We start from the raw sequence: 25254 nt of genomic DNA, 5'->3' as shown, positions 1-25254 counted from the left end.
GTGGCTTATGATGCAGTATAATGCAAAAACACCAGAATCAGTGCAGTGAACTGCCATTACTGCCATTACAGGTCCTTTCAATCATCACAAACACACCTGCTAGAAAAGACTGATGTCAAAATCTATTAGACTTTATGACAACCAAATATACTGGGTGAGTGCAATATAATAGAGAAATATACAGTTATTATATTATTATTATAACAATATGTTATAACAGTTATTATAACATGTATTTTTTCCTCCTCCTGATGGCATATTAATCACTTAAACTGTAGCAACTTAGCCATATATGGTCACATGTGATGTGTTGTTTTAGCGAGCACGAGCATAATTTCCCTCACCTACACTGTGTGATTAATACACCTCAATAGGAATTCATATCCAAACTCAAAGCTTGCAGTCCAGAAGAATGTGGTATGCTTCCAAAATGGTAGTACCGGTACACCGTATCCCCTAAAATCATTTAGCTCAATCTTCTCTGCTACCCAGCAGTGGATTTCGTTGCTCAGCCACAATGTACAACAAAAACAGCAGGCTTATGTGATGTGTATAGCAGGCAGCGGAGGAGTAGGCGGCTGGATGAACTGTCACAACAGTGCCACAGGTCAGCCCCGCGCTGGATCCTGCAGGCCCAGTGTTTGGTTTCAGCCCCAGGATGCAGCTGTGCATGACGGAGAGAGGAAGGAATCCATCAGCCTCTCCACCAACATCTGAGACGCGAGGTCCGCGCCGCGCCGAGCTGAGGACGAGACCTTCCTTGGCTTCCGGTCAAACACACTGGGACACGAGCACAGCCGTGGCAGGACAGAGAGGCTCTGTCTGACTCAGGGCCGGTCCTCACAGCACAGCAGCCTAAAAGAAATCACGAGCTGCCCTATTAACACGATCCTGCCAACATGGCAGAATCTCTGCTCTGGGCCTCAAGTGAATATGTTTTTAGATAAAGTCATTTCATGCCTCTGTAAATTTATTAGCACAGGGACCGCTTATCTAGATGGGGTTCAATACGGTGCCGTGTAGCATGGCAAATTAGAAAAAGAGGGAGAGGAAGAGGAGGAGGAGGAGGAGGAGGAGGAGGAGGAGGAGGAGGAGGAAAGTGATAGGAACCGCAGTCACCACACGCTTACACTGCATATAGAGCACAATGCCTGAGCTTATCTCGGGGTCACAAACTTCACTCGGAGTATCAGTGTGTGTCTGCAAACATCATCTGAAGTGCATATTTGTGACGGTACGTTAATGAACACAGGATGATGATAAAATACCCAGCGGGCTTAAATCTCTAATGAAGGAACATTTTCAAAGCACAAATTTACCTCCATACGGCTGGCTATTCAAATTATAATCTTGGAATTAATCAACTGCAACATGCACACACTCATACACACACATGTACACGCATCAAAAGATTATCATAAACTCTCAATCATACCTCAACCCCTACACACACACACACACACACACACCTTCCAGGTCCTGCAGGAGAGCCTTGTTGTGCAGCAGCTCATTCCGGCACGAGGCGACTGGAGGCCCGTGTTCTCATTAAGAGTGGAGACAGACACAGGAGCCGTGGCGGAGAGCTCTCCTGGGCAGCCTGCCCCCTGTGCACCAGGCGAGATAAACCACCCCATTACCTTCCACCTGATCCCCCTTTGTTTTTAAATTAGCCACTAAGTGAGGAGGACCAATAGCCTAGGTTTTTTTCGGTTGTTTTTTTTTTTTTTTTTTTTTTCGGTTAGTCTCAAGTTCTTACAAACCAATTGCCTCCAGCCAGGCACCTTGGTTTGATTGCTTGGTTCCTTTCAGTTAATGCATAAGGCTCAGTCCAGTGTGACAAGGATGAGGTGATACAAATCAGTCCCTTAGCGAGGCTTTGAATAAGATATCTCTACTGTACATAGTTCAGCATTGCTTACTAAGTGCTTGACAGACTTGCCCTTAAGGAGAAATGAAAATAATGTAAAAAATGATGGGCAGAGTGCAAGGCCTTAAGTCTAACTAAAGCTCATTTAATAGGCAAAATCAATTTGCTAATATAACATCAATATACTTATACATATATACTGCATATAAAATGCCCAATGATCTCACAATAGCTATTCTTCAGGTATGAGAATTTGTTGACATGCTTTGTACTTTGCCCACCTTTTAAATGATGTCTTATTATCCTCAACTCATCAGTATGACATTCTGTATATACGACAGAATGTAACCATAGTTTCGTCTGATGCCCACACCACCACTTGGGAGATCAGAACAACAGCACCTCAATGATTCATGTAGGCTTTTACAGACCTCTGAAACATCAAAAGAGACTGAGAGGACCCCAACCCGGGAGAGATAAAAATAGGCTACAGAAATGGCCTGGTCCCCACAGGTGCGTCCCCTTACACTTGGCACGGGCTGCTGGATAGGGGCTTTCTAAAACCAGACCCCAGCCTCCAGTCCAGATGGCCATGGGAATGAGGGGCGGATTTGGAGGGGAGAGATGACGCTCGTTCCTGACGGACTGCATCCGGCTGCCACAGTCCGACACTTCCCGGATCTCAGGTAGGAGCACTTCCACCAGCTGCTTTAGCAGGAGGCTCTGGCAAGCACCAACCCTCCAACTGCATCATAGTCACATGCTACATGCTGTGTTTGTGTGTGTGTGTGTGTGTGTGTGTGTGTGTGTGTGTTTTCACGCATGAGTGCATGTGTGTGTGTGTGTGTGTGTGTGTGTGTGTGTAGTTGAGAATCGAGATTCCATTGAGGAAGAGTCTCAGGCTTGATATGAGTGGCGTGGTGGGGGGTGTTAAATAGGTTGATTTTGTTTTCTACTCCTTCGAGTCTTTTTGTAAGTGTGGTGTTTTTTTTGTCAAACAAAACATTTTCTGGTATTTTTAAATGCCATTTATGTTTAGAAGTGTGAGTGTGCGCATCTCGGTGTGTATATTTGTAAGCATCTTGTGAAGGTTGCCTCCTTGAGCTCATTCAAAGCACCAGGGCGAATCAGCCCTGCTCAAATGTCAAACGTAACGAGCGTGGAAAGAGTTGCGTCAGTTCAGCTCTCTCTCTCTCTCTCTCTCTCTCTCTCTCTCTCTCTCTCTCTCTCTCTCTCTCTCTCCTCCCTCCCTCCCTCCCTCCCCCCTCCCTCCCTCCCTCCCTCCCCTTTCCCTCTGCCTCCCTCTCTCCAAGGTCTGGAGGGCTTTCAAGAGATGCTCCCAGCCAAAGCCCCGCTCCAGCGCACGACCGTGCCAGAGAAGCAGACACAGCCGAAATTTCACGTCTGTTTTTCCGATGCCTGGACTGGGAAAGCGATGTGCACGAGACACGTAATGGCCGTATGCTGAGCCCTCTCAAACCACGGCTTTCAACGTGAACAGCATTCAGCTCCAGGACGGGAAAAATTACTGCATCACATTTAACAAGAGTGTAGATAGGTTCTGCCACTGTTTTTCCTCCTGCAGCACAAAGACTATAATTAGGATGCTTGTGCCATAACCCCAAGTTGGTGGAAATCAACCCAGGTTTGTTGAAATCAGCTAGGGGGGAGATATGTTGTTTATTCATAAACACCCCAAGCCTTTGGAGCATAAGGCTGAATCAACATTCTGGGGGTGTGAATGCCTGCAACCTTAAAATAACACAACCAAATTCACAACCACAAAATACCCTCTGTAGTGCCAAACCCCCTTCCAAGCCCAAATCACCTCTACCATTAATCACTTTTGGGAAGGGGGACTCACTTTGTTACATGGAGAAATGGGCATGAGCAACTTTTGAATCAAGCTAAAAAAAAAAATTCCAGCCGAATGATCTACAGTACATGAGCCATCATCCATTCATTAACCATTTCCAAACATCTGTATCCAAGTTTTCACAGGATTATGAAGAAGTCATAATTCATGATTGAGTCAGCTATGGTCTGCATGTATACTCCAGACAAATTGAGGGGGTTGCCTACCGTCTATAATTTATCATTGCAAACACTGCCTAATGATGAGAGAGAGAGGGAGAGAGAGAGAGAGAGAGAAAGGGAGAGATCCTTCAGGCAATGCAGTGAAGGACTGTAGCATTGTGAGACACTAGCAGGTTTTTGATTTATGACTCCCCTGTTTATGTATGAACGGAGTGCAGCCTTATGTAACTCTCCCTGTCTGGAGAAACACACACACACACACGCACACACATAATTTTTGCACAAGCAAACACACACAAACATATACAATGATGATGAAAGATGGAACTAATGACTGAGTCCTTGAGCCACTCTTCCAGATCACAGTACATTTATCTGGCGTCACTGAAGAGGTCCGAGCTGAAATGGAGGACACGAACATGTTCACCCCCATGAATGACAACGGTCAAAATGGTGGCAGCAGTTCCACTCCATCTGGACCTCTCACTTGTTTCCTTGGCCTTTTGCTTTGCAATCAGGACATCATATATATGGTATAAATTGCATACATATACACAAACAAACAGAGACACACATGTATATGTGTGATTTGTGTATGTAGAGATATATATATATATATATATATACACACATACACACACAAATACATACATACATACAAACATACATATATCTATATCTATCTATATATATATTAACTTTGCCATCCGCACAGATGGTCTCATCCATCTCTGTCACACAATTACAAGATAACATGCCACTACACTTGGTTGGATACCCGTGAGGCATAAATCATAATCTAGAGGTCAATTCATTTCTTCTTCAACGCTTCAGGATTCAAAAATACATCTGCTGTACAAATGAAGGCAAACATGCAGTTTTCCATGAAAACAGGAAACCACACCCAAAGCACAAATACCAAACATGATCATTTACACATCAAACAAAAAAACATGCAACATGTCATAATGCATCCTCGTCTCCATCCTACTTTCCTCCTGTCATTTTGAGCAGGTCCATTATGAACTGCTTATTATTCCATCCAAATAAATGACGATGATGTCAGGGATTCAACATTCACTCAGGCACTAAGCGAACGCTGAGCCTCATAAGTCTCAGAAAATATGCTGCAATTGGCTTGGCAAAGGACTGCCTTCTGTGAGACAAGAGGCACAGAGAGAACACTCACTCACATGTCACATATTTCCGGCCAAAAGTGATCTTCAGAGCAAATCGCACAAACCCATCTGTTTTGGCTGGGGCCATATAAACCCATAAACGAATCATTGTACAAGCACATTTAAGCCCTGGTATGTCGGGTTGTCTCTCTGAACTTGAGTTAAGATTTTTTTTTGGGGTTGTCCAAGTGCTCATAGGGGCTGGGTTTGACCCATACTACAATTTCTTCCTATTTTCATTTAACAGCCCGTTCTATAGACCCTTTCAACAATAAAAACAAAAACAATGCTTGAAACTTCTATTTGGTTCCCAATCTACTTCCTCTGCATTAAGATAACATATGGAATGTTAAAACGGAAGCCTTGTGGGGCCAACTATGATGCTGAAATGGAACTCTCTTGAAAGGGTCTATACTACAGGCATATACATGTACTGTAGGTAACCCTTAAGGTTAATGTTCCAGTTAATGGACCCTGGCAGAGGAGTATGGATATGGTGACACGGGGTTCATGTATGCGGTAATGATAGTAAAAAGTGCCCATGGACCTCTGAGTGAACTGCATTCATCTCAATATTGTTTGAGTCAAGCGTCTTGCTTATGCTCTTTATTCATTATCCATTAATGTGGGGAGCTGGAGAAAATAACTAAGCAGAGGAGACAAGCCACCACCTGAACATCTGATAGGCCACTATAGAACTACGTCAGACACACTACACAACTATCTGCAGTTTCTGATAGAGCACAGTGACTCGAAACAATGTAATAAAATAAATGTTCACTCACCTAGCATTTTCAAATGTGGCGAAATCCATCGGAGAAAGACAGGACATAAAGAAAAAGAGGAGGAGAAAGATAGGTCAGCAAGAGTGATTGCAACAAAACTTCAACTTCAAAACCTGCTGATTTCAAAAGTAGCTACGTAGCTCACAAGCCACTCTTGAACAATATGCTGAGGGACACAATAGGAAACCAGAGCTTTTATTGATGCCACTTTCATTGGTCGTTCTCCAACCCTTTGTTTTACAAAAGCAATTTCTCAATTTTACCCAACACTAGATAATCTAAGGCACAATAACACTTTGTACAATATTGATAGTCAGCTGAGCTGAGGCTGCCTGGAGCCCTACAGCTCTCTCTACTGGGGTTCAGCATGTTGGCTGAATAGTGCTGTCTTCAGGCTCCTCATTCTGCTGACAGGCGCTTGCTCGCTTGAGTTCCTCGCTTTCCCCATCCCTTTTCATTTCCGTGCCACAACTCATCCTCCCTGGCCGTCGCAGAAAATCAAATCAAAGCGGACAGCGCGGACAGCGCCGACAGCGGCGGCCACGGCAACAGCTCTCTAGTGAGCCGATCGGTCCAACTTTTCTGGGATGGCGTTGGCAGCAGATCCAAACTTTACAACCCCCATCATATACACACACACACGCGCACGCACACGCACACACACACATTATAGTAATAACAGAACTCAAGGGGCTCAATGCTTAATACAGACAGGTGGATGAGCCAATCTGATTTGGCCCCAGTGACGGGGCGAGACTGACCCCTGACCCTGTGTCTCTCCCTGTAAGGGTTCCCCCTCCCACACCCAAAAACTCCTCGGAGGTTTCCAACCAGCCTTAGAGGATGAGTTGCAAAAGTAGTTGCACAAGACGCTTTACAGGTCAAGCACACCAAAAAGCGTTTCAAGTGAAGAGGGTTTTGGATATAAAACTCTGTACAGTTCAAAAGCAGTGCTTTCTGCAGAGAATTGTTTCAATTCTTTTCTGTAGTGGTTTGCCTCAAATTGTGAGCAGACATCTGAAAATACTGGAAACTTCTCAAATAAATACCAAACCAGCTGCAATCATTATTAGCACACAAAAGCACAAACTGTGATAATTATTCCTGGAGAAGAGAGCATTAAAACAAAATGTGGCAGAAGAAAATGTTTTCTTTGCTAAACCTGACATTCAGTCAACATTACATTTTTTAACTGATAGGCTGATGTGCGCAAGTCACACTTTAAACTGCACTGTCTCAGTTTAGCATTTGTAACTTGTGCAACAATAAATATCTCCCCTGCCTCTCAAGGCAAAAAACATGTGTTGGCTAGTGACAGTTTTTGGAATCCAAGTGGTTTGGCCATTAGAGCAAACACAGACCTGTTCAAGGCAGAGGCACTAACTGCTCTGGTCCTCCTTCAGACGAAACAAACTGGCCACTGGGTGTCAACGCTTGTCCAAGCATTAAGACCAATCCAAAATTCACCCAAGTATGGACTTGTTGTGAGATTTGGCATCTGTAGGATTGCACCTTTTACCAGAATGCAGAGAGAGAGAGAGCCATCAGCCCTTACAAGGCCGAATGCGTAAAGTTACCAGTTGTTGCATAGGAAGAGCAACTAATGCTGAAAATCTAAATCATCTGACTAATCAATTAGTCATATCCTATCAACATAGCAGAAACAAGTATGATTTGAGTCTAGAAGCTCCATAACACACCAAACAAACAAATCACAACAGGCAGATCTGAGCTATGGGCCATGCATAAATGCGGTTCATGTTAGGTGGGGGAAAAATGATTTCTAAATGTTTCCAGCAACAACAAAATATGCCCTTGTGAGTGCACACTGTCTGTCTCCAAGAGCACTGCGAGAGGATGACTTCAGGGGCTAGGATTACTCCGGGGTAATGCTCTAGAATGATCCCTCATAAAAATGGTAATGACATATTTCTGCCACAGATCCCATAGTTTCCATCGTCCGACCCCACCAACACTCCTCCAACTGCCCAACAAAGAGGGAGATTGACAGGGTGAGACGGGGGTGTGTGTGTGTGGAGGGGGGGGGGGGGGGGGTGTGGTGCAAACAACCAGGCAGTGCAAGAAGCGGTAAAAAAAAAGAAAAAAAAGGGAAAAAAGCTAGAGAACCAGGATGAGAAAATGAGGAGGAAGGGGGTGACCGGAAGAAAGCTGAAGAGAGACAGATATAAGGAGAGCAAAGACAGGGGTACAGAGAGAGCAACAGAACAGATAGCCAGAGGGAGAGGGAGAGGCAGAGGGTAGTGAGTGATGGGGCGATACGAGCTCAGGGTCTTCATGCTTCAAAAGGCAGCCCACCCCCCCATAAGCAGCACCCCTCTCTCAGCACGGTGTAGCATAAAGACGCTTCTCTAGCAGCCCTCGCTCACGCTTACATAAGACCTCCCTCCCTCCCTCCCTCCCTGCCAACTAACCACCCACTCCACTCCTCTCCTCTCCTCTCCTCTCCACTCCCCTCCTCTGCCGCAGCTTTCTGAGGAGTGGAGAGCACCGTTACAGGCAAAGTACACAAAGACGCGTGCCCACCAGAGTCAGGGCACAGCCAACACGGCACACAGGCAAGCCTCACATATAACATATACAGGCACACTGTGGACCGAAAGAGATATTTTGCAGCATCTGCATGGAGGCAAATACTGATACAATCATGAAGCTGTACAGAAATTGAATGCACAAAATTACATTTAACACCCAAAACTATGAGGTTGTACAACTGCGCTTTCTTCTGGGATGCTCTTCAGTAGGACAGCGCATTGATGCCAAAACAGAATTACTGACTTCACTTTATGCTGCCCTATTACCATATTTGTCCAATCTGACCATGAGACTTTCATATGTTTATGCTGCAAATTGATGTCAAATCGGCAGAAGCACTAAACTACTGATAGCTCGTCTAGTCTTTTACACAACCCTTACTAATCAAAACTAAACACAGCCCTCGCAGTGCTTTGTCATGAGCACTCAAGCCCAGAGAGAGGTGATATAATATAGGTGGGCTGAGACTCTCAGAGGGTAGGCTTAGTTTCATTTTAGCTTTTGCATGTCAAGATTTGTCTGTCTTTGTAGCATGTCAATCAACTTTAACATTAAGATTATGTGATTGTTTGATAATTGATGTCTGAATCTGTTGTCTCCAACTTTCTCTTTAAAAGATGGACATAGCGGCTCCCTAATTTTCTTTTCTCTCTCTTTCTCTGTTTCTTTCCTCCTTTCTTTTCTCCCTCCTACTCCACCTCCCAGGGGGGGACTCTGCAGAGATAACACAGCCGTTAACGGTCCCAGCTCCTCTCTCTGCCGCCCACCCTCGGCCACCTACACATCGCCAAACACACGCACGGTAGGGCTCCGGTACTCCCTGCTCCGGTTCTCATCCCATCCGAGGGCTGCACGATATGGCCAAAATGATCATCACGATTATTTGGATCAATATTGACATCACGATTATTCATTGATTTTAGTGACAAAAATATATTGTTTTACTGCGCTGAGAAGTAAACATATTACCTCCTATTTGGCTCACTATCTCTAACTTTTGCTGCCCTCATTTGAAGACCTCTATATCAGTCTTTTCCCTCTAATTCTCTTGTAGGAAGAAACGCCAGCCTGTTTATTTCTGTCTTTGGTCTTGCCTATTGAAATTGTAAATGATCATTTGAAATCATTAGTCCATTTGTGTTGTGAAAGAGATAATCCATCCACCACTGCATGCACAGTGAAATGGTTGATGGGACATTTAAGTCAGTTTAAAAGTAGGTCATTAGCATATCCCTTTCTTAGCATTTCTACCTTTCTTTAGGCTACTCTGTTTCAGCCGGTCTCAGGCTGTATGAATGTAAGGCACCCTCAGGCAGAAAATAATCTGGTGGTAGTTATATTTTAACCCTCCCTCTGCTCTTTCTGTCCTGCACTTGCTTTGATGAATCTGTCTGCTTTCTGTTCCTCTTGGGCTGTTGGGCTGTGTTCCTTCTCCTTTCACGAGTTTAGTCGTTTCGTTATTCGTTGATAAATAAAAAAAATCCGATGTGTGAATTGGAATGATTGTGTGTTCGTTTTGAGTGTTGCAAGATCTTGAAACGACGCACACTGTAGGTTATTTGCACGTGCAGCCTGTAAATTACATGTACAAAATCCACAGATCCGTTGTCAGCTCAATTCGTATTATACATCAGAGGAAGCGAAGACTAAAAATTAGAAAAAAATATCTTTCTCACAGTCAGTGAGTGAGTTGAGAGAGCCCTACTTCGCTTATGACTTGTCCTTGGTTAACATCACTTGTCCTTACCAAAATGTTTCCAAACAACGGATGATGATCCGCTTTGAGGGTCAAGCTCTACACCTTCGCCTTGTTCCTTTCTACCAGGAACCAAAGGTCAACGAATGGATGTTTTCCTATTCCAGAATATGCAGCAAATGCAACACTACCTGAAAAAGCTCATATTATCTTTTATAACCGCCTTCTCTCAATCTTCATTCCATGCCGACCATAAAAGTGTGGATTTCACTTTGTCTCCCATCTCCAGCATTATTACCATCAAAAGCATTGTGCCGTGTTATGCCCTGTTATGCAAGCCTATGATGCACCAGTGCATCATACCTTCAGTTTCACCTTGCGATGTTTCCTTCGGAGGTGAGCGCTTTCAGCTATGGATGGAGATCACAGGCATGCATGTGTCCTTCTGAAAGCTTGTGAACAAAGTCTGCTGATCGCTGCATTTTTAGGAGGTGTCGACGCTGCTGAAAAAAAAAAAATCTGGACTTGCGTCCAGTCATTCTGATTGCACCGGCTGTAAAATCCCATTAGTAGCAGAGGTCTGGAGTAGCCTACACCTCTGACAGCTTTTGATATGAGAGGGCCAAAAAAAAAGTCAAGACTCAGCACTATTTAGATATCTGTTTCAAAATAGAGCTGAAGCTTCGTCATGGGACTCTGTCTCTCACAGGATTCATTTCCTAAGCATCAACCAATACACGGCAAGTCCTTCCAAGCCAGCAAGGGAGACTCATGGAGGAATATTTGCGGTATGAACAAAGTCGCCCAACTCCAGCTGCATTTGCGCGGCCAGGCAGTGGAAATATGTAGCTGTTCCAGCAAATTACAAATAATTTCCTTTTATGTTATTGTGCAATAGGCTGTGGAAAGTAAGGGGAAAAATATGAACCTGACCACCATTTGTTTACATTTGCAACTGGTTTAAAAAAGGTGCCGTCTATTTTTGCTTTATTGCAAATAGAAATGTCTGCTTTATGTGAGGCGTAGGAAAGGTCAGTGTCCACAACCATTAAGCATCGTTACCATTACTGTTGTGGTCTTTGGGAACGAGAAACAACTCGTAATGCACTACATGACTGGGAATGACTACATTAGTAGGCTCGTCAACTGTGAAAGTGCACACACGCACATGCACACACACAGACACACACAGCAAACATATGATACTTGTAGGAACATGCCTATATGAAGTTGTATGGCTGTTGCAGAAAAGTTAATCAAATACATCTCTCTCTCACACACACACACACACACACACACACATCAGAGGTTTAAAATAACTGATGATCTGAAAAGTATTTGTATTTAAGGAAGTTCTATATATCTACAAATGTACCAGTTAAATGAAAGTGTTAAATGAGTCGTTCATATGAAATGGCCCAGTGGCTGAACTGCAAAATGAATGTAAACATTATGAGTGAAGAATCAATTCAAAATGTTAATTCATTTGAATTAAAAAGACCAAATGATATGCTTTCAGCCTCCATCATGTATGTCATACTGCTCAATAAACTATCATGGACAGATTAAAGTATCAAGCAATTGCTAATACCCAAGCATATCAAAGATATTGGGAGAAGGAGGAGAAATGTACTACAAATATTACAAATAATGAGCAACATAATTCATCACCCAGACATTTGACAAATTTCCTCTGGAGTGTTTGGTCAAATAAAGCTGTTTTACTGAACACGGTGAAGCAAAAATTAGGTTTTATTACTGTCATAATTTTTATGAATAATGACATGTTTAATTGATGAATCTGACTCCACATATTAGTGCTAGTTGCTAGTATTAGGGGTAAGTGAGCTAATAACTGGTTAATCAATTACATTCTTATTTATTTGGGGATTTTAGACTCATGCTGATGTTTTGATGTAGCCTACTCTGTTAATGCTATGGCATAACTAATACATCCTCATATATTAATTAACACTAACGAATACTTCCTGATCTATTAAGGTTCTCCACTTTGTATTACTCTTGTTTAGGAGTGTGTATTGTAAAGTAAGGTGTAGTATGTAATGGTTTTATTCAGTCATAGTAATGGTCTCCTAATTCAGTCAAATGTCAGACTGAAATGTCCATGTTTGTCAATGTTGATTTGTCTCTTAGTTTTGGGAATTATGTTCTTGTGTTATACTGGGTACGGTTCCCTGAAAACGTTGATGTTGATTTGCATCTCTCAAGTTTGTGTTGCAAACCTACCTAGGCTATGGAGTTTAGTTCATTTAGGCCTACTATTGGGTTTTCTGAAATAAGCTACACAACCTGTAATAGTTTAAAAAAATCAATATGAAGTATTCAAATTAATAAATATTTGTAGCTATTAGTAATGTGCAGATCATACAATACTATACATTAATAACAAAATATATAAAGTTTATGAACTCCAAAATATGACAGAAACATATGACAAGCCATCATTTTCCATGTGTGTGGGTCGAGCACAGACTAGGATCGCCACTGATGTGAATGATCACAGTATTCAATATTACTGATGTCATCAAGGTGCTGGAGGCCCTAAATCAAATCAATACGGTCATTCCTGGTCCATGCTCTGACAACAGCTCAAACACAGAATGTATATGGACAGCAATAAAAAGGGGACCTTGAAATTGTGACGTTAAAGGTGCCGCGATTAAAAATTTGGGTGCACCTAAATAAAAAAAACTTAGGTGCACCAGTGCAACCAATGCAAAAAGGTAGTCTGGAGCCCTGATAGGATAAAAATGCTCCAGACCAACCTAACGAATGTAGGACAAACAGAAGGTATAGTTATTTATGAATGTTTCAGGGACACATTAAAAGGTAGAGTTTAAGGTATAACTGCGAACTACCAATAAGAAGGTTTCTGGAAACGAGTCTATATGCGAGTTATGTGTGCGTGTGTGTAATGTTAAGTGGTTCATTGTAATTAAATCCAATTGGACTTCAAATCACACCAAAAATTATTGTCCTGGTAACTGGGTTACAAAAAAATTATCAAAGGCCTTGGTGTGACAAGAGTGAACAAGGGAAGTGTTTCAAGCAATGACGCATTTTGATGACCTTCCTGCTCCACCATTTCCATAGAAACCAATTTCTTAACCAGCAGGCATTTTAACACCTCATTCATTTTAATAACAGAACTTGGGAGCCAGCCCCAAAGAGTTGCCTTGTACTTTCCTGGCATTGCCCTCCAGTCTCTAACTCTTCTTTGGTTGTGTGGGTGCCCCCCCACCCCTCATCATCCCTTTGAAAAATGAATGTGCTTTTTTACCCAGCAGGTTTGCTTATGCAGTGCATAATTCTGCATTTTCTTTTAGTGATTAATTTAGTGAAAACTATCAGTTAAAAGCCACAGAATTCAGTCAGTAATGTTTTACAGCTTTCACTCTGAATACACAATAATTTACATGTATTCAAATTTGTACGGCCATTTTTGGTGGAGGGTAAAAAGTAGAAGCCTCAGATATTGCTGTAAATATGAAGTATATGAAAGTCCACAACTGATGACACTTGTGTGCATAAAGAATATGAACATATACAGCACACTATGGATACCACAAATGGAATCAGTAGTTGTACATCACATACACACACCCATACACTGCACACATGCTCAGTAGTTGTACATCACATACATACACACACCCATACACTGCACACATGCTCAGTAGTTGTACATTACATATACTGTATGCATGCATAGCATGGCAGTTGCAGAGGAGTTAATCAGGGACATATTCACATCCACACACTTAATACTAGGACCCCACTGACTGAGAAATCCTGTACTTGCCAGGTTCACCACTGAACTACTGCAAGAACACACAAACACAGTATATCACACTTGGCTCTTGTCAGCTAGCTTAAAAAGAATAAGTTTCATTTTTATGCTTATTTGTAGATAGGTTACTGGCAAGACTTGTGTACACAGTTTTCTTGAGACCTGTGTACATAGCATTCCAGTGCAATCTCGCCCGCACACACACACATTCCCAGCACAGTCGTGGTCCCCGGCCGAGAGCCAACCGAGGCAGTAGAGCAAGTTTGGGTAGTCAGGTCTGCCACCAGGCCACACAGGAAATCAGAGAGTAAACACTAATGGGGTTAAATTACGCCCCCTCCCCTCTCTCCAGAGAGCACTTGGTGAAAAAAACACTCTTTTGGGTCCTAAATAAACAACATGGGAGATCTATATTAGGAAACTAATCATGGGAACAGACTTGAGGTCTTATCTCTGATGTATTAGTAGGAAATGCATCTTCGCTCATGGAATACGTGGCCTATTCACTATTTATCACATCTGTTGATAAAGCTGTTCAAATCTTTGCAATGTAATGCAATGTTTACATCTGTAATACTATAGTGCATCTTTCCTTCAAGGTGTGACTGTGTGCAGGAAAGAAATATATTCAGATGCATGTGTTTTCCAGACATACAGGTCAAACAATTACAGAAAACAATCATGTTTTATTACTCTTTGCATTTTGCAGATAGAAATGACCAGTAGATCAGAATATCATGCCATCAGAATAATAGCCCTGTCCAACAGCGTATTCCTTTTCAGTTGTGCCATGAATGCAGCGGACACATTTTTATCCGAAACCCACACGGACAGAGATTTGCAGATGCGTTAATCTGCTTCTGGACTGACAACCGACATGACTTCTGGAAAAAGCTATATCCTTTTGGGAAAGCAGTGAAAGTTTCATGAAGCGCGCATTCACAAACAGTGCTGAGAAAATGCATGCCTTCAATTTTAAGTGTCTCCTCTTCTGTCAGTTTTTCACTCATTGTATGATAGAAGAAGCAGTGAGAATCCGGTCTCCTCTATGTCAGAAACACACCTGTTTAAAAAGCCAATGCAAGGAACACAGCTGGGAGTAAGCACTAAGGTTATGCTTCATCGAGCCCAAAGCAATATTCTACAGAGCTCATTTCAGCTATTCACTGATAGGGATCACACCAGTGAGAGCACAGTGCAAAGTGTTTAAACATCAATTGACACCAGTAGAGATAGAGAGAGACAGTTAATGGGAGATGATGCCATTACAGGCACTGATGCAGATGTTTTAGAAAGGTTTGTGAGAAAAGAGCTAACTAGTGAGTCAGCTTTCTTTCACCAATTACATGCAAATGTTCTATCCAAAGGTGTCAAAATTACATTCAAGCAGTCTAGTATTATTTATTATGACGTCAGCTCCAGGACTAGTTATACTGTTACACTACCAAGCGCCAAAACACAACAAGACTGCATTTCCAGGAAAATGCAAACAGACAAATGCCCACAAAGGAGAACACTCTACTTAGGTGTGCTTTTGAGCTCCAACATGATGACAAACTCAATCCACTAAGGGGCAAAATTCCCATCAGTGTAATCCATCTGGTGTTTTCAAGTGGGATGCTACTAAAATGTCAGAGATTTAAAAAAAATGATTCAGCCTTGACTGATTGATTAATGAAACCAACATTTCGGTGATGGCCCTGGCAGACTAATTGCCGTGAGCTTCATTTGGCTCCCACAGCCTCACGGCCCTGAAATATGGTGGCAAGAGATTGTGACAAGTTTTCAGGAGTGGGATGTGCAGACTCCATTGCCTATGGTGCAATAACTGGCGTAGCACATGGTGTCATACTACACCACCATTCTGCCCTCACATATGCTATTCTCACTTTTGCCAGGATGTCCAAGCCCGCAGGGAGACGCGGAGTCCACTGGGAGGCAAAAGCAAAACAGCAAAAGTGCTTCGGCCGCAGAGCCCTGTGAGAAGATTCCCCTCCGAACAGACCCCTCGGTCACGTCCTCGCAGGTCACGCTGCACCTCTCCATTCCGTTCCTGACCCCGAAAAAAAAAAAAAGAGGAGAGGGAATTCTGGCAAGCCGACGCTGGCTCCGAGGCATATGCGTTCACTCATCTGTTGCTCTCCGCTGGCTTCCCAAAGCCCCCGTTTTGTGCGAGCGAACCATCTGGTGTCTCACCAAGCCGCAGTGGCAGGAGAGATGCTGCTGTGCCGCTATTGTGGTCCTGCCTTTTCACTTGGCAAAAGCAAGCACACAGGCAGGGGACAGCGTCCAGTCCTCTGGTCATCACAACTGCCAAAGGCTCGGAGTATTAAACAGTGAAACATGACGTTCCGAAAGGACAGGGAGAGTCATGTATAGCCACATCTTCGTGTGTGAGAACCTCATGTCTCCTGAGGGCTGAGGCTACAAACCTCTGACTCAGCTCACCTCCCTTTCATCTCCATGACAGACTGTGAAGGCTCCAAACCACACTCACACCTGTCTCTGTCTGTGGTTTCAGCTTCCTTGCTGGAAGCCTGTCTTGCATCATACAAATCTGAAAGGGAAGCCTTGAATATCATACAATAACACTCACTGAATATCAGTGAGAAATGGAATCTTCTTCAACAACCAGATATGGATGATTAACAATAAATAGGAAAAGAACACGGACAATCTATTCAATGTATTTATATCAAATATGGCAGAATACCAGTCAAGGGAATTTAGAATGTACTTATAAGAGCAAGAGGGCCCCTGCCCCCACAAAGAGACCCATCAGTCAAGCGGGAGAGTGCGCCTTTGTCCAGACAGAACAATGGGACACATTCTGCTGCAACTTCTGTTCCTCTGTCACCACTAGAGCATAGTGTCAGATTCGCCATGCCCCTTTCCACTGTAGCACGGAAAGAATTGCCCAGTAAAAGCGCCAGCTGACCCAAAGAACTTGAACTCTTCGTCCTCTCCGCCATGCCATTTTAGCCACCCTGAATGTGCAGTGGTCAAGGCTGAGGTCAAAAAAGAGAGCAAGTCATTAGCGTATGTCACAAAGAAGCGCCGCAAAAGAAGCGCTGCAAAAATCCTGATCGAGTGAAATCACGAGTGTTAAAAAGAGACAAAGAGACATTGAGGGAAAAGCATGATCTCCATTGTTCTGACAAGCACTACAAGAGATCAGCCAGCAAAAGGAATTATTCAGACCGTTGAAAAAAACATTACTTATCACCACCACAGGGTTCTTTTAGTGCCTTTAAACTGATTTGTTACAAAAAACACAGGTGAGGATTCCAGACAGTCTTACAAATACCTGCCCAAAATCGAGTTTCAATTCAAGTGAAATTTGAACATTTCTTGACCTGTGGGGGCCACTGACCACGACAACATAACATAGCTGTGACAACTGAGAAAACTAAAATGTAAGAACCTCACACCTCATATTACTGACCAATGAGTAGAACACACAGCAAAATCATTGCCCTTCAGATGACGTCACGTCATCATGCAGTCACAACCATTGACAATAGAGCTAATATCAGGACTTTCAGATTCACCTCTCAAGACTTCACAAAGATCTAAGACTGCAGCATCGGATGGGAAGGTACAGACCTCGTACTGAGCCCTGTTCCTGTTCTCTGTAGGCTATAGAGTAGAATGGAGATTAGAGGAGAAGGTGTTGAGTAGATGCAAGAAATGACAACTGAACATGGATGACAGCCTCTGTGGTCTATGGCTCAACAAAATAAAAAAAGGTTAGACATAAAAATAATTAGCATTAAGAAATGTTTATTAGCCTGACAGAGCCAACTTTGTCAGTGATGACTTGAACAGGTCTAGTAGGTCTATAAACCATCTAATTTAGTTTGAGCTCATGTAACAATGGGCAGCAATCTTCATCTCATTGATGCTGGTGGGCTATTTCACTGAGACGACAAGTAAGGGATAATGCATAGAACGCCGGTCTTTATCGGAAAATAAGTCCCGACAGGGCCCCGACCCACACGCTTATTACACGGCTACTTCCCAAAGCGAAAAAATAAACTGTACATAATATGACTCTTTACATTTATTTGTTACCGTTTTGTTGTGGCTTTTGCTAAGAAACAAACAGATTGTAACACATACTGAACTTTCAAACATTCCGTCAACCGTCTGCTTTCACTTTTGAATGAAGTTCCATTGCAGGTAGTGACCGCACTACTTGCGGAGTGATATGAAAGACTTGAATCAGAGGCACAAAACCCATTTTCCTTGACAGCAGTCTGTAATACAAAATTATCAGACCTCTGAACATTGGGAAAGCCCTTCAAGTGAATGGAGCATTCTGCAGCATTATGAAGAGCCGTGTAATAAGATTAATAGAATGACTTGACTTCAGATTTTAGATGTTGTAGTGGATTAAACTGACCTCTAACCAAACTGATCTGGTCCTGAGAACATGGTGGAATTCAAGCAACACATATTTTTCATTGTCACCTTTAAGACTCATTTGCCCTCTCCAGAACTTCACTTCTTTCATTACCCATACAGTGCAAATGTTATCTGTAAAGAGAAAAAACACCCTGAGAGACATCCGGAAACTTTTAAAATGGTCTCAGATATGCCCAAGACTGACAGCCATGTAAAATGGAACACGCTCTCCTGCTAGAACAATTTAGCTAAAAATAAACCGTTATTACATTAGATTACATGAGCCGTTCAGAGATCTAGGTCTGCAGTGCCACAGTTTCCCTAAAAGCCTTTCCACTGCTGTCCCCTACTTGTTGCAGGTTTGAAAATGGCCTTCCCCTTGTCGAAATCAAAGCAGACTCCAAAAAAAAAAAAAAAGGCTCTTTGTTAGGGAAGAAATAAACAGTAGGCGAAAAATGCATGCATGCATGAGTGAATCTTGCTGACTTTAAATCATTCAAATTCAACCTTATTAATGCACAACGTGATCAGCAGACCAAATAGAGACAAACCCTCTCACAATATTTGACCTCTCTCTTTTCTGATTGCATAGGATGTGTAACACAACAAGTGCATTAGTCACCGCATTAACTACATTGCAATCTCCAAGTGACCACAAAGGGCATTAGTATATACTGTATGGAGGCTATTCTTGCTAAACGTACCTGAGCTTAACAAGCTCCACTGACACTTGTGCGGCAGGGAGATGGGTGATGAGAGATGCGTGTGTGCGTGCGTGTGTGTGTGTGTGTGTGTGTGTGAGTGAGAGAGAGAGAGAGAGAGAAAGACCAATTTGTGTTGAAATCACCCAAAGGGAGCATAGCCAATTTTGCGATCAGACTTGCCTTGCTTCAAAAGGTGAGTGTGGCAGTGTTAAGAGTGAACCCAAATTACATTTGAGCAGTGTTTGTACCTGCTCCTTGGGAAATTCATGTCTCCATTTCAAATGAGGAATAAGACAGGCATGCCCCATCTTTAATAGCTTGCAAATAAAGCACAATGTAAAAAATTAGAGACTATTCTTGCAACAACAGATTTTAAAACAGAGGCAGAGAAACCAAGGTGTGTACATATACATTTTCTAAGGTTATTTTTTTAGTGTTTTCCACTTCTTAGTGGTCTTTAACAACTCACTGGTTCCTTAGCAACAAGCACACAGCAATAATATACAATTGATGCAAAATTTGCAGTCCAGCTGTGGACATGAAGTTGGACATAAGACTTCCTGTTTAACTATGGCTAGATTCTGTAAAATCATTCCAGAAACAGCTTCCTACCACCAAAGAATTTACAGTAGACTGGTATGTATATGTTCACACCATACTTTATCTTGATGGTTTTGTTTTGTAAGACATAATCTACAACCAAAAAGTGTAGATTATTTACATTTTCTTGAATTTTTGTATTTTCAACACAAAGATGATCTATATAAATATGCAGGCCAGGGAAAAAAAATATATCAAATGTCAAAGAACATCCTCATACACCAGGACAGGATAATATTTTAGTGTTATGCACATTTCAAAATGTCTAGCTAAAAACATGTTGCTATGTTTTTATGACACCAGCTGTGAAATTTAACTGAGATGAAATAGTGGAAAAGAACCTTTTACATTAAAGCAACAAGTTGCCCATAACCGCTTTCCGACCTATCCAATCACTCAAGCCAAATGTTTAATTGACCATGATAAGACAGGAAAGCCTGAACCAATTCCTCAGCAAAGGACACAGGAGCCATTTGCTTGTTCAATAGAAACAGGAAGCAATCAACTGATAAGAACAATTACCATAGCTTCAAACAGTCCTTACAAATGAACAACAACCCACTATCGTAACTCTCCATAACCGCATTTGTCGTCACATGATCATCTGTACAGGACAGACACTTGTGTGTGACTTTCTACAGCCAGTAGAAAATATCCTCAGAAAGGAGATATGTTACAGTCTATTATACAGTTATTATGTCGTAGTCATGGTGATCACGTAATAATAGTTCCTTCATTCCGAGAAATATATTTCTTCTTGATGAATAGCAAACTATGACTAAATCCATGAATTGCCTTTATGGAAATTGATAAATAAGATCTTCAATCACATTTCTTTCAATAATGATTTGTATAGGCTGGATTTGGGCCTGGAGCCAGTATGCATCAGTATGTGCGTGTGTGTGTGTGTCTGACCTGTTGAACGTGCTCCAGCAGTGCGGTTGAAGATTACTCTGACACCAGATCCACTTCAACTGAATTATTTACCAAGTGATCAAGCCTACCAGCACCTGCGGCTCACCACCCCATTCTCTAAGAGCACAATTAATATTTCCCCACAAATCACAGGCAATTCTAATCCATGTGGAACATACAAATTAATTTGCGTTCACAATCTGTTTTTTTTCACTATATTTGCAACCAAATGTCAAAAACACTGTGTAACCATTGTATCTGATAACTAAAGTTAATAATGTCTAGGGATGTAACGGTATGAAAATTTAACCTCACGGTTATAGTGACCAAAATTATCACGGTTTTCGGTATTATCACGGTATTTCAAAAAGTGTGTTCAATATATTCAGAAAGCACTGATAGGCCTACACAAGTTGAAATAGTTTCAAAAAGTGTCCCGTTCACTTTTTTCTTCATGTATAAATGTGCTTATAGCTTAACTTATGCTACCATAACTTGGAGTTTGCTATTTCTGTTATTTGGATGCAATGAGTGAGACCAAAGTTAGCGTTCAAAATAAAACTTTAGGCTACTGTATTCTCCTGATAACGTGAGTGGAATGTAATCAACAGTGATAATCATGATGTTTGAAATGAAAACGGTAATTATTATCGTCAACATTTTTATCGCAGTTTACCATTATATCGGTAATCGTTACATCCCTAATAATGTCCATTCAGCCAACAATATAACAATTCACTAGTGAAGTTGCAAACCAGACCAATGGCCAATATCAACATATGATGTGTAAAGGCCGTAGCAACATTGTCAACATTCATTTGTGAAATGTAGGTTAATGTGGAAATCCAGTGATATTCAGTGATAAAAGGAGGTGCAGGAAGAAACTGGAAAGTCGACTTTGCAGTTATATCATGAGGGCAATCTGAAACAGCCACAGATATGCAATGCAAATGGAGACATAGCCGCCCAAACGGTCAACTTGAACCAAAAGGTTCACACTTATGGTGCTATTCAAATTAAACCCATGCCCAATGGTAATTTCACTGCCACTGTAAATGTAATTTCACTGTCACTGTAAAAGCCTCTGCTTTTACCAAGTAATCTCTAGGCCTAATTATCTCCAAATCTAATCTTGTACCATCCTTCTGCCTACTGTACACCGATGAACTGCTAGCACACAATAGACCAATTACGAGAACCTGGATTTTGTCTTCCCAAAACAAATCTGCCAAGCTATACTAAACAATTGCAGACAAGGCCATACAAGAGGGAAGGGTCAGAATGCAGCCACACTTGAAAAATGAAGTCTGACAGACATTTATGTTTGGAGTGGAACTACAAGCAAAAGAACCTGAAGGAGAGCCAGAATCACTCAGAGCAATGTGGCCCATCATGTAAAACTCAACAAAACAAAAGAGGCCTGGTCAGGAATCTATGAGTTCATGATTGAAATCCAACACAATATGAACAATATGTGAATACTTGAGGAGTCAATCCCTCACATGAAAGACCCTATCAATCCCTCTAATCAACTTATTTGTCTGAGGTTGTATGCAAAATATCTGAATTTTAAAAGGGAGATATTTAGCCTACCCCTTACAGCTTCCACCATGCTTGTATCTTAATGGATTAAGGCACTCTTGCCAACAATGGCTTAAATCTGATCGGATCAGATTTTTAGAGATTTCTTTATCTCCAAATTAGAGTTGGAGACAAGTTAGGCATTTTAAAAAGCTTATAAGATCAGCAAGATTATTCCACCTCCAAAACACACTGTACCATATTTTGCCTTCTGTCTTTCTTTGTGTTCAACAGAATGACAGACTTGAGAATGCCAACACTGGAATATAGTTTGACACTGAAACGTCTCAAACACTATTTGTTGAAGTGCAGTGCCATTACGGTATATGGTCACAATTCACTGTAACTACCATGGAAACCAGTAATCACTGGTGAATTTGAAGCACGTTGATAACTACAGCTCTTGGCTTGGCTTACTGCTTTGACTGAAAGTCATATGATGCAGATCTTCAACTATATCTTCAAACTGCAGCATTTCACACAAAATTGTTACAATAAGTTAGTTTTGGATGAACACTTTCATGGGTGGATTCTAATAACCACGGTTTAGGGGCTTTAACTGGATCCCAAACGTCACTGTAGGCTGCTCTTCAGCACAGTACGACACCTCAACGTCGATACACTATTACACCCTATAATATGAGATCATAACTATTTCAGTTGATTGTTTCGGGTGTAAAACAACTGCGCCTTCTGGATGTGTTTTTTTTTGTGAGCTTAGGTACTCTAGTCAAACATTCTCTCCCACCTTCTACACCTCCACAATATCAGACATGCCATTTGCCCACGTTATTAAAATGTGGAGGACGAACTGGCTAACAGTACAAGCCAGTACAACAGGATCTCAGCAAATACAGTTTCCAGTATATGATGCCAGCAGATATAGCCTACGCTATGGCAGCTGGGTTTCTGTTTAGACACCAGTGATAGCCTGCTAAAGTGAAAGCTGACACCATTTCCCACTACGTGTTTTGCCATGAACTTCCCAACCAATGGAAGATTTCATTCATGCAAGCCTATAGGTTTCCAAATCGTCTGAATCATTCTTATAGCATATCCTTACTACATTTTATAGCATTGACTTCAGATAGTGGGTACGGCTATAATAACAACATGTCAGGAAAATGTCTGTTGTGTACAAATCAATGTTCGCTACAATATTTGGAAACAAAGCAGCCTTGGGTAAATAAATCAAATGTGGTAGTAGCCTACACATGCAGCACGCCACTCCTTGTAGCCTACTTTTCTGTAATCACTAGGCTATAGGTTTGCTGTGTTTCTTCAAATGTTGTGGCCTGCCATGCCACTGTTACTATTGTCTTTAAGCCTACAATTACTATCGACTGACACCAATTACATGCGCAACTGATGCCAGGAAATTTTCCATGCTTACCTTCAATGGAGATAACGTGCTCTCGGATCTGATTCTGAAGGGCCAGGTCATCTATGCGCTCGATCAAGTCGTAAATTGCATAAATGTTCGGGTGGACGGACTCAAACCTATGGATTTCTGCCCTTATGGCTGCGGAGTTGGACAGGACAAACTGGGAGCCAGACGGGCCAGATTGGGCAGCTGGGCCTGATACGGTTCCCGAGCCAAACTGACCCGCCCCTGAGCTTGCAGACGATCCGGATCCGAACTGGGGTGGAACGGACTGGGGCACCGGTACTGGAACAGGCGCTGGGACGGTGCCTGGGGTGGGCATGGCCGGTTGCGACTGCTGGGAGATACCGGAGACCGACACGGATACAGGGACACTCGACTGGAAATTCATCGCGCTGTGAACAAGGAACTCTTCGGAATCAAAGATTTTACCCGCTGAGATTTTCAGCAACACTGAAAGTCGAGAAAGAAGAAAGAAGTCCGGTATTCACTGATCTACAATCGAGGAGGTCCTTTGATGCATCAATACTCAGTCTCCGACTGCAACAAAACCGCGGTTCTACCTCATATTATCAAGGCGTGATTTTGGACCATTTTCCCCACTACAATGGGGTCTTTAGCCGTGTCCTGCTGTTTACAGTGGTTAGCTAGGCAAAATGTCTGTCAAATGGACACTCCTTTCTGAGCTATCCGATCTATTTCCTGATCAATTTAAATATTTTCAGCTGCTTCCTTCCAGAAGCAGACAATGAGTCCAGCTAATGCAGCACGCGTTGGTCCCATTGACTGGATGCAATGTTTCTGCATTAAAATCAAAACGCGTTTGAATCCCTCTTGGTCTTAGTGGTCCCTCCCCGGTCCCCTCCTCCGCATGCTGCAACGTCACACATCACGTAATTGGGTATCAGTTGGGGGGGAGGGTGTAGTTCGATTGGATATCTGTGATGGAGAAAAGATGCAACGTGCACATCACTATGTGATACCCAATGATTATGCAACCAAATACTTTAATTTGTGTCAACTTTATCGACTTGATAAGCAGTTCTCCGGGGTTAGGCCTACTATAATTTAACTATATAAACTATAAACATTTTCCTAGGCAGCAGTGTGTTTTTGAATGCGCTAAGTCCATGACTTCTGTTTGGTACAGATGCTTCCAAAATTCTATTCAATGTTGAGAGGTCTACCTAGCATCATTAACCCTTATAAACAGGTTATGTTATGGTTATGGTTGGATTTGGCAGACGCCTTTGTCCAAAGCGACACATAAATACAAAACAACATAATATTTAAAATTGAACAGGGAACAGATTAGAATGTTGGTCAAATATAATAAGGAGAATAGTAATAATACACAACAATATTAATTCAATGAATAGCCTAATAAAATAAGCATTGAAAATGAGGGGAAAAGCAATAATAAAACAATAATGTCGATTCAATCAATAATATAAAAACAATGACATGGTAAGACTACATTAAGGAGAATATCAATAATAAACAATAATGTCAAATTAATCAACAGCCTAATGAAAATAAAACAATATTATACAAACCATAACACATAAGCGCTTAAACAACTAAGTACATGTTGAACAGGAATGTCTTTAGTCCCCTCTTAAACGACCAAAAACTACCACAGGAACGGAGAGCACTGGGCAACTCATTCCACCAACATGGAACCACTGAGGAATAGAGTCTTGAATTAGTCCTAGTTTTTATGACTGGTCGACATA

At 42.0% G+C, this 25254-nt stretch overlaps 1 protein-coding gene across 1 annotated transcript in view; it reads right to left on the bottom strand.

Moving 5' to 3' along the window:
- Positions 1–24365, bottom strand: part of agap3 (ArfGAP with GTPase domain, ankyrin repeat and PH domain 3) — a 130103-nt gene extending 105738 nt beyond the window's left edge. The window contains exon 1 of the mRNA XM_048259638.1: positions 23528–24365. Coding sequence (XP_048115595.1) covers positions 23528–23909 — 382 coding nt within the window. The 5' untranslated portion in view covers positions 23910–24365. The remainder of the gene's footprint in view (positions 1–23527) is intronic.
- Positions 24366–25254: the final 889 nt, after the last annotated feature.

The sequence above is a fragment of the Alosa alosa genome, chromosome 1 (assembly GCF_017589495.1).
Source record: "Alosa alosa isolate M-15738 ecotype Scorff River chromosome 1, AALO_Geno_1.1, whole genome shotgun sequence".
Lineage (NCBI taxonomy): Eukaryota > Metazoa > Chordata > Actinopteri > Clupeiformes > Clupeidae > Alosa > Alosa alosa.
The sequence above is the reverse complement of the archived record's forward strand: the minus strand, read 5'-3'. Positions and strand labels throughout refer to the sequence as shown.